Raw genomic sequence first — 9,851 nt, 5'->3', positions numbered from 1 at the left:
TATATTCAGTCATCTGGAAACAAATCCCTTTGACCTTATTGGATTTATTTTGCAGTATACCTGTACATGATGGTATTATAAATAATGTAATGCACGTATAAATTCATTCTTGGACATAAACAACTCAACATTTATAGCCAGATTGAAGTTAGAACGGTGACCTTTTGGTGCTATTCCTGTCCTCAATTACTCTGTATGAAAGAGTACAAAAAGTAAAGAATCACAGAGTTGGAAGGGCTATCTAGGCCACCAAGGCCACTTTTCCTTGATCACATTTGAATCTGAATCTGCTTGTAGTTCTGAGATAACCTACTGAATGTTGGACATAACATATGCAGTCAGGATACCAAATTTGGGGTAATTGTTATGGATTTTAAAATTATGTTCATTTTACTCCAGATTTCCATTTTGTTTGGGATTGTGCAAGCTTTCTCAGTTACCTCTTACAGCTAAAAGATTGCTAGTTATATAGGATGTATAGAAACAAGACAGTTGAGCCACATTGTGATCTAAGGGGCAGAAAGCCTCAAGATACGTAAAACATAAATAAGGTACGAAGAACATTTCAAATATATGATGAAACTACTCAAGATGCAAAACTGACTGCTGATGTATTAGAATGATATGGGCTGCTTTAGGAAGGGAAAATCCTAATCGTTTGCAGATTAGCCCCCAACAGCTGACTGATTCTGTAAAATGTATTCTGATTAAAAGAAAAACTAAAAGGAAAAAATAGTTACTTAAATGTGCAACTGCACAAATATAATTCCCTCACTATTAAGATAACAAAAACTTCTGCTATTACCATAATTATTATATATATTAGAAAGCTATACACAAGCATGTTAATTTCACAGATTTTTAAAAGATTCTTAATATTTTATATAATTAGAAATACACATTTCAAAAACAAAATTTCTGCAAAGAGAAAACAATTACCTTGGTTAGCAAAGCATGGAGTTCTTCATGGCTTAGGGTAGTGCTTTCTATACAAAAAAAATCCCCCCTTTTGTTTCCTTCAGGGCTGTTTAAAATATTGGCAAAGCTATGAAGGGGGAGAACACATTTTGGCTTATGTAAAACTACAAAAAGCCACAATGCTTTGCAAACTCTGTCTTACTTTTTAATATGAAAATAAGGAAAATGTAATTTACATATTTTTTAATATTTTTATTTAATAAGTGATCCAGACCCAGAATTAAAAAAAAAATTAAATAGGTTAGCCCTCACACTAAAAAAAAGAACCCCAAAACATTTTTTCCCCCACAAGTATGGTCCTCTTTTAAATGATTTTGATCCGTTTAACTGAGTGCCATACTCATACAATATGCCAACACATTTGTGAGCATTTTCAGATACACGAAGTCAGGGGTCTCCAACCTTGGCAACTTTAAGACTTGTGGACGTCAACTCCCAGAGTTCCTCAGCGAGCTTTGCTGGCTGAGGAACTCTGGGAGGTGAAGTCCACAAGTCTTAAAGTTGCCAAGATTGGAGACCCCTGCACTAAGTGAGGTAAAATTTTCCTTCTTTTCTTTTTTCCTTAATCACCCGATTTCTGGGTCTCCCAAAACATCTGTACAATTTCTATTTGTTGCATAACAGCCACTTTCTCTCTCAGTAAAGATTTGCCCAGGATTGGGCAAATGCCTCCTCTTTTTTCCCCCTGTTTTTGGCTATTTACATGTAAATAACGTTGAACCTGCAACATGACACTATCTATTGTAACATACATTTTGCAAGGGAGCACAACAGTAAAAAGAAGTTAACCTTAAAACCTATTTTGTACAAGTGATCTGTTGTACAACTCAAGTGCGAAGCATCTCTTCAGCATTGCTGTTTATCTTTTTTAATATGGTATCACTGAGGCAATTTAAAAGTACTTTTACAAAACAGAGTACCTGACTTTCCCCCCCTCCCCACACACAGCACATATAATGCATATTGACCCCCCTCCCACTTTCCCCTTAAGGTATAGCACACACACGCACTGCAAGGAAAAAAAAACCTCTAATAGCTAGTAAAGTTATCATGTTGCCCATCCTTCAGAGAGCCGCATGCGCTTCACGGAGGGACTTTCCCTTTCGTCCGGCGAAGGTCTGGTGAGTCCAATGGGAGAGTGGAATTCATTTCGGTGATCTTCCCTGTCGCTTCCATCGTAGGAACTACTACAGCTGCTCAAGCTGTCAACAGGAGATCTTCCCGCCTCGTGGCGCGTGTGCTGTGGATATCTCGATGGCGTGGTGGTACGGTCTCTAGGAGGAGAAACAGGTTCGGACTTGATGTTGAGGCTTTGAGTAGAAGGCAGGGAGAGATTTGTATTCTGAGATAAATGAGTGCTAGTGCAAGCTCTGTAGGAGGAAAGGAAACCCAGTTACAGACGGAGGAGGCAGGGCCCCCTGAAATGCACACTTATACAAAATACCAGCTAAGAGACGGGGGTGGGGACGGGACTGATCCCTGCACAAGGCCAAGGAGGACTGTGTGTGAAGGATTGTCTCTGCAGCTGTGGGACATGTCTGAAAGGATGACTCTCCTAAGATGGTCCTTGCAGTTTGTTCTATGGATTGCTCAGAATTGAAGCCAGGATGATTTTTATCTCAAATGGAAATAGTGTGAGCTACACCTTGCTGTTTTTGAAACCATGACTGATTTCTTAATGTGTGCATATACAGAAAAGTCATTTAAAAAGATGGTAGGCTGTATGGCAGACTAGTGTAGATAGCTTATAACTCAACTACAAGAGCAATTGGGGTTGTTCTAGTCAGCATCTTTTGGTTTTTCACATGGCTTTCAAGACATCATAGGTTCATTCTTCTGGACTCTGGTGAGCATCCTGAGGTGTATGGCAACTCATATTGGAAAGAGGTTTGAGCAAAGGTTCAGGAAATTCCCTACCAAAATCTGTATCACCCTAAAGGTACATAGAAACTAATATTCATTTTTAGTATAAGCAAAATGTTGATGCATGATTGGATACAGAAAGTTCTGATTTATTCTAAAGCCTTGTTACATTAGAAAAAGTCACCAAACGAAACCATGATTTTGAGTTAAACACCACCAAATTATCTGTTGCTTATTGCCTCCTGTAATTTCCCCCCTCTCTCCTCTTTTGACAATGGAATTGGAACCAAGAGGCTTTTTTATTTTCATGTTTATTTTCAATATAATTATTTAAATCAGTGTTTCTCAAACTCAGCAATGTTAAGATGCAGACATTTCATCTCCCAAAATTCCTCGGCCACCATGTGGATAAATCCTCAACCAATAAGCGTTCAAAATGTGCTAATAGCTATGTTAATGGCAATGACTTGAAATGTCCTCATCATGACATTCAACTTCATTAGTCAAACATAAACGTCTTACATACTTATGACAATATTTGAAATTTCTATCATAACTACTAAGATGTCTAAAATAGGCTTGTTTTCTAGACCCAGAAGAATGGTGATGGGAAGGGAAAATGTTATGTGCATAATTTCCCAACTTTGTGAATACTTGTTGATGGTGCATGGAAGTTGTATATCACTCAGAGCTGACAGGGCAGATTGAATGTTCCACCGAGGGATGAAAGGCTATGGCATAAAGGAGATATGTCACTTGAGCACTGGAGCTGCACATTTAAAAAAACTGGAAAGCCCACATGCTCAGCCCTAACCCTCTAAAATCTTTGTGGCTAAACACAATGTGAAGGACTGTAGCCAACTGTTCTCTAAACTCTCCAGAAATGCAAAACAATGCTAGATATCTATCCTTGGAATGATGTGGCAATGCTTTTATCATTAATTGTCACAATGTTTAATAATGAATGGCTATTGTTAGTCAACAAAGAAGAAGAGAAATGCTGCAATCCGTAATTGCTTTCATCTGCCCTGCATTCAGCTGATTTTGTCAAAATTGGTGCAGTTGTTTAATGGACAAGCATGTTGGCCCTACAGTTGCGGTTGCGTGAAAAGCAAGCCAAAGGGTAGAATTGTCTTGATTTTACATTCTTGGCAATACCTGAAGTTAACACACTGTCTATTGTTGGGATCAGTTAACTATTGGAAATTAGTTCAACTTGCTGTGTAATGAATATCTTTATTTGCTGTGAAAGCTAGAAGCACTAGCTATAAATAAGGTCTCATACATAGTTTTCTTGATTTCTAAAAAAGTAAAATTGTACACTCTTAAGATCCAGTTTACATACTAAATTGGATAGAGCAGAATTAAAAGAAGTATTTTCTTTTCTTTGGGACTAACAAACTGCTATTTAATTTCAGATTAAATCTGATTTACAAGATTTACAGAAGGAATTGCCAAGTGAATTCCTTATTTTCTTATTTTTTATTTTTTTCAGTTAGTTCCAATTTTTGAAAAATGTAAAATAAATATTCATAGAATAATGTACACACAAAATTAAGGCAGATATTTTATGGTGGCACTAGAAATAGATGATAGTGTGTGTCAAGTCTATGAAGTTTTGCTATTGGTTTAACACAGTGATGGCAACCATTTTCAACACTGAGTGCCCAAACAGGAATGTGCGTGCATGCGCATACACACGCTTGGGCACCGGAAACCCAAGCACCAAATGGCTGGTGCGCATGCATGTGCTGGCCACCTGGTCTTCAGGTTTCTGGCACATGCATGCATGTCGGCCAGCTGGTCTTTGTGTTCAGTGGAGCACCAGAAACCCAAACACCAGGTGGCCAGTGCATGCATGCACACTGGCCAGCTGGTTTTGGAATTTCCAGCACTTCAGCGTGCGCAAAGACCAGTGTGCCGGAAACCAGAAGAGCAGCTGGCGATGGCATGCGTGGGTGCCACCTCTGGCACGTATGCCATAGGTTCGCCATAACTGGTTTAGCATTTAATTATGAACCTCGCTTTCTTTGTGAAACAAGTCTGTTTATGTTATGGTATTCAATTGAAAACAATTTTTTCACTTTAAATGCTTACGTGGAGTATTTTCTATTTTGTAATGTATTTTTTAAAAACACTTAAGATTAATGGACAAAGAATATTATTATGAAGATTATAGGAAATATATAATAGACTTTTGACGGCAATACAATTTTTACTTCTTACATACAAAATAATTGGTATAATCCACTTCTCACTGAAGTGAATGGTACCCTGTTTAATTTAAATAGGACTGAGCTACTGCTTTCAATGCATCCTGAAAGAAGGGCATCTCAGTAAATAGGCCCACAAGGGCCTTTTATTACAAATAGTCCTTGATTTATATTGTTCATTTAACAATATATTCAAAGTTAGGATGGCCTTGGAGAAAAGTGAGTTATGATCTCTATGTATACTTATGACTGTGACACAACTCCTTGGTCATGTGATCACAACTGGGGAGCTTGGCAACAATTATTACCAATTGAAATGTCTTGCAATCATATGATCAACATATGCAACTTTTTTGCCATTTTTTCTGGCAGAAAATGCCTATTGGACAAGTTGGATTTGCTTAACAATCATGGTCACTCATTTCATGACTGATGTAAAAACTGTTCTAAAATCAGGACCAATTCTACTTGCAATTGCACTATGTCTGGTGGAAATTCCATTTGTGGACATAAATTGAGGAATATCTGTAGTGCACTCATGTCTCCAATCACTGAAAAGAAATTCAGCCTTGACTATGTGCAATTCAGATAATAGGAAAAGTGAACATTATGGTTTGCTAGTTCCCTTGTTCCACTGGATTTGTTTATATTTAATTTTTTGTTTCTGGAACTTACAATAGCATAGTATACATTAGTATAGGCTTTTCCCTCCTGAATGTGCCACTAGAGGGCAGGAATGCATGCCCTTTCACTGGGAAAATAAACACTACACTTGCTCGCTGGCAACCTTTTGAATATGTAATTTATCATCTTATAAGGGGAATAAGTGAAATATCTGTGCCTCTTCTAAAATGCTTGACGCTCAAGCAAATGTGGATTATGTGTGGTTCAAGCTGGTAGGTCAGTTGGTAATACTAAGCAGACAGGTATTGCAAAGTGCAGTAAAGTCTTAAAGTCTGAATGGTTTAAGGCTCTGGTTAAAAGCAGAGAAGAAAAAACAAGAACCCTTGAATTTTAATATCACTGCGCCTACAAGGTTATGATACAATCAGCAAAGATTGGGGAAAATTTATGTTAATAGATTGGGGAAAACAGATGAGCTCTAAATGAATTGCTTATCTGCTTTCAAGGTCTGAACTTTTGGCCTGTAATTTCTAGACTCAGCTCAAGTAGGTGGTAAGTTTATGTGAGCTTTTCCTCAGAAATGATGGAAGTATGCCTTCTGTCAAATAATCTACAGGATTTTAGACATTCCAGTCATTTGATATCTCTTGGGATGCTAGCTATTAAAACAACCACATTCAAAGTACAGGTAGTCCTCAACTTATGACTATAAGAGGGCCCTAAAATTTGTTCTTAAGCGGTGCAATCATGTGACTGCACTCAATTTTATGACATTTTTTCTGCTGCCATTTAGCGAATAGCAATAGCAATAGCAGTTAGACTTATATACCGCTTCATAGGGCTTTCAGCCCTCTCTAAGCAGTTTACAGAGTCAGCATATTGCCCCCATAGTCTGGGTCCTCATTTCACCCACCTCGGAAGGATGGAAGGCTGAGTCAACCTTGAGCCGGTGAGATTTGAACCGCCAAACTGCAGATAGCAGTCAGCTGAAGTGGCCTGCAGTACTGCACTCTAACCACTGCGCCACCTCGGCTCCTTCACCGTGGTTGTTGAGATATCACATGACCACCAGTTCTCCATTGACTTCGCTCATCGGAAACTGTCTGGGAAGGTTTCAAATGGCAACCCTGTGGCCACAGGATGATACAATGGTCCTAAATGCACAACAGTTGCCAAGCACTCGAATCTTGATCATGTGACCATGAGAATGCTGGTACGATTGTAAGAGCAAGGACGGGTCATAAATCACCTTTTTTTTCAGTAGTGTTGTAATATCTGTTGCTAAATGAATGGTGGTTATGTGAGGATTCCTTGCAGGGGATTTACTATAGTCCTTTTTTCACCTTTTACAACTCTCCATGATAGGATGATATCTTAGATGATCTAAATTGGCTTGTCTTTCACTTGGGACACACCTCCAGATTGAGAGAATGGGACTGTATGGAAGGAATACTGATTTCCCCTCCCTACCTCTTGCTGTTTTGAGGCAGGTCAAGAAAGAAAGAGGAAGAAAGAAGCCACATTCAAGGGAGCAAATGGGTTCTCACCACTGTGCTTTTGGGGTAGCTGAATTTGGGCTAGAAGGTTATTTCATGGCCAGCCCGGGTGAAGCCAGCTGCTTCTAGCCTAATGTAACGTAGCTGAAACACATAGTAGCCAAACTCAGAGAGCACCGAGGACTTCACAGTTCCACCCTGAGCTTCATCTGTTCTCTTCTATTGGTAACATGAAAGTCAACTGGGTGACCCTGGACCAGTCATTTTCTTTCACCACACAGGACTGTTGTTGTGGAAAAACAATAGAAGGAGGGATATGGAACTGTTGCCCACCTTGAGTTATTTGTAAAAATAATAAAGGCGGGATACAAATAAATAAAATAAAACATGGCCTAGTAAAGCTAATGTTGAAACTCTACTACCAAGACAATCCCATAGACCACCTGTTGCCTGATTTCACTAACCTGCTCTCCTCCCCCATGTTAGCTAATGACAAAAAAATGCTGCACTGCAATCTATCCATATGCATGATGCATCAATCACTGACATATTGCAGGCCTGCCATTTGTTATGTGTTACACCTGCCTCTCATATCACTTTCTACTGACAACCACCAGAATGTTATCTACAGAGGAAGGGACACAGGGCAGAATTAGATGGAGGCCACTCTCTTGGTTTTTTTGTAGGAAAAAGAGAATTCAGTCATTCTGCCAAGACTATAGCTTTGGTTCCTTTCAAGGGTACTAGAAACTCTGAGCATTATTCTCCAAACACCGGACTGGCTATTAACTGTTATTTCTCCAACAGAAAGGGAAAAAACTTTATAACCAAAACCAGGATGATGATGATGATGATGATTAGGGGGGAGAACGACAGGGAAGGAAAGAGATATCATGGGTCTTTTAAAAATAATATGATGCTTTGAATTCTGACTTACCCCAATTGACTGAGGGCAGATGGTGGCATGTTGTGTAGATGTTGCTGCTGCCAGCCAGTTACTGAACCCAAGTGGAGAGCACTGGCTGTGTTAAAGCCAGACAATGATGACAAATCTGCACTACTTAGCGAATACTCTGAATGCAAGAATAAAAAAAAAAAACAATTTAAAAATTAAGAAGAAAGAGTTTGATAACTATGAACAAATTCTCTCCAATTCCATTAATAAGGCATTGTAACATCTTTTGCAGTTTTGGTATTAAAGACGCTCCCTTCTCTTCCCCACTCACTGCGAGCACAATAGGTGGACACATGCATAAATAGACAAGTGCATAAACTCAGCTTACTATCTTAGGATATAAATCCTAAATATGTGATTTTCTGGTTCCTGGTGAACTTTCAGCTTGTGAAGTTTTGTAATATTTGTAGCACACATTTATCAACACCAAAAAATGAAGCCTACAAAGTCAGTTTACTTGCAAGGAATGGGAAACCTATGACTCTTTGGATATTGTTGGGCAAGAAGTTATGTGGCCCTGCATAGCAATGGATGCTGGGCACTCTAGATTAGCACCTACTGGAAGACCAGGGTTCCTTCCCTTGATACTGAGTATGGGCCAAATATATCAGCTTTAAGGGAAATTAAAGTGCAATCAAAATTAGATTAGCTTTGGATTCTTGGAAATAGCAACCTTAGGCCCTGGGGTGGGTTTATTACTATGTTCCCATGGACTGTGATGTTACATACACATTCAAGCTTGTAAGTACAGAAGTGAAGAAAGGTGCAGAAACTTAGTTTTTGCATTGTGTAGCCTCTAGACCAGCCAGGCTCATATTGAGTTTTAGAACCCTAGTCAATGGAGGATGGACATACTTTGGGCTTCAACTTTTGGAGGTACCTTGAACTGGAAAATGCCTCCCCATTCCAGATAAGCATTAGGTGCAGCCATTCTTGGCTCTGCCAGGCCCTGCATATTATACAATAGATAGTTCTGGAGTGATATGCCCTCTTACTATCATTATTGTTTCCTATCATGTCTTTCTAATGTACAAATGGGATTGCCACACGAGTGTACAAATAAGACACTGTGGAGTCTGCAGTTCAGGTAGGTGTGGAAGTATTTCTGCTCTTTCAAAAGTGTATGATGTAGGTAGGTTATACCTACAATGTGCCAGCAGGCACAAATTAATTATTACAGTAGGAATGTCAAAGCACTTTCTGATAAGGGAAATTTAAGTGGCTCTTCAACTGTCAAGTGTGAATGAGTGATTCTTAAGCCACTTAAAAGCAATTATTATTACGATGCACAACAAAAACGAGACAGGATTCTACATATGTTTCATTTCATATTACCACAAGCATCAAATTCATAACTATTTGGGTTATCTTGTATGTTAATATCTGGCTTTTTCCTCAATTAATCTATAAGGTTCAGAATTATGTGGAAACTTACCGGTACCATATGTTGTTGAAATGGCTGACGGGTATCCTCCCATCCCTTGCCCTGGTAAAGTAGGAGTTGCCACGGAAACCACCGGAGTAGCCAATGACTGAGCAGACTGAGAGTTATTTATCCTTTGATTCTTTTAAATGAGTAAAATAAACATATTAATGGAAGCATGGAAAACATTTGAAACAAATTATATTTAGAGATTGGATTTGTTCCTATGGTACAAAATTGCATACAGATTTTACTACATTAATCATTTATCCTGTCGCTTTTATGAACTCTGCCAATCT

General features: G+C 38.8%; 1 protein-coding gene across 4 annotated transcripts in view; it reads right to left on the bottom strand.

The window, feature by feature from the left end:
- Positions 1-1,594: 1,594 nt before the first annotated feature.
- Positions 1,595-9,851, bottom strand: part of MEF2C (myocyte enhancer factor 2C) — a 150,937-nt gene continuing 142,680 nt past the window's right edge. For 3 of the 4 annotated variants that reach the window (XM_032213051.1, XM_032213048.1, XM_032213049.1), the window contains 3 exons: positions 9,565-9,694; positions 8,112-8,247; positions 1,595-2,348 (listed from right to left, as the gene is read on the bottom strand). In XM_032213051.1, the coding sequence (XP_032068942.1) occupies positions 2,027-2,348; positions 8,112-8,247; positions 9,565-9,694 (588 nt within the window). In that variant the 3' untranslated portion in view covers positions 1,595-2,026. The remainder of the gene's footprint in view (positions 2,349-8,111; positions 8,248-9,564; positions 9,695-9,851) is intronic. The other variant, XM_032213050.1, reaches the window with a different exon arrangement.

This window comes from Thamnophis elegans, chromosome 3 (genome assembly GCF_009769535.1).
Source record: "Thamnophis elegans isolate rThaEle1 chromosome 3, rThaEle1.pri, whole genome shotgun sequence".
In the NCBI taxonomy this organism is placed as follows: Eukaryota; Metazoa; Chordata; class Lepidosauria; order Squamata; family Colubridae; genus Thamnophis; species Thamnophis elegans.
Note: the sequence above shows the minus strand (reverse complement) of the source record. Positions and strands in the feature narration are given on the sequence as shown.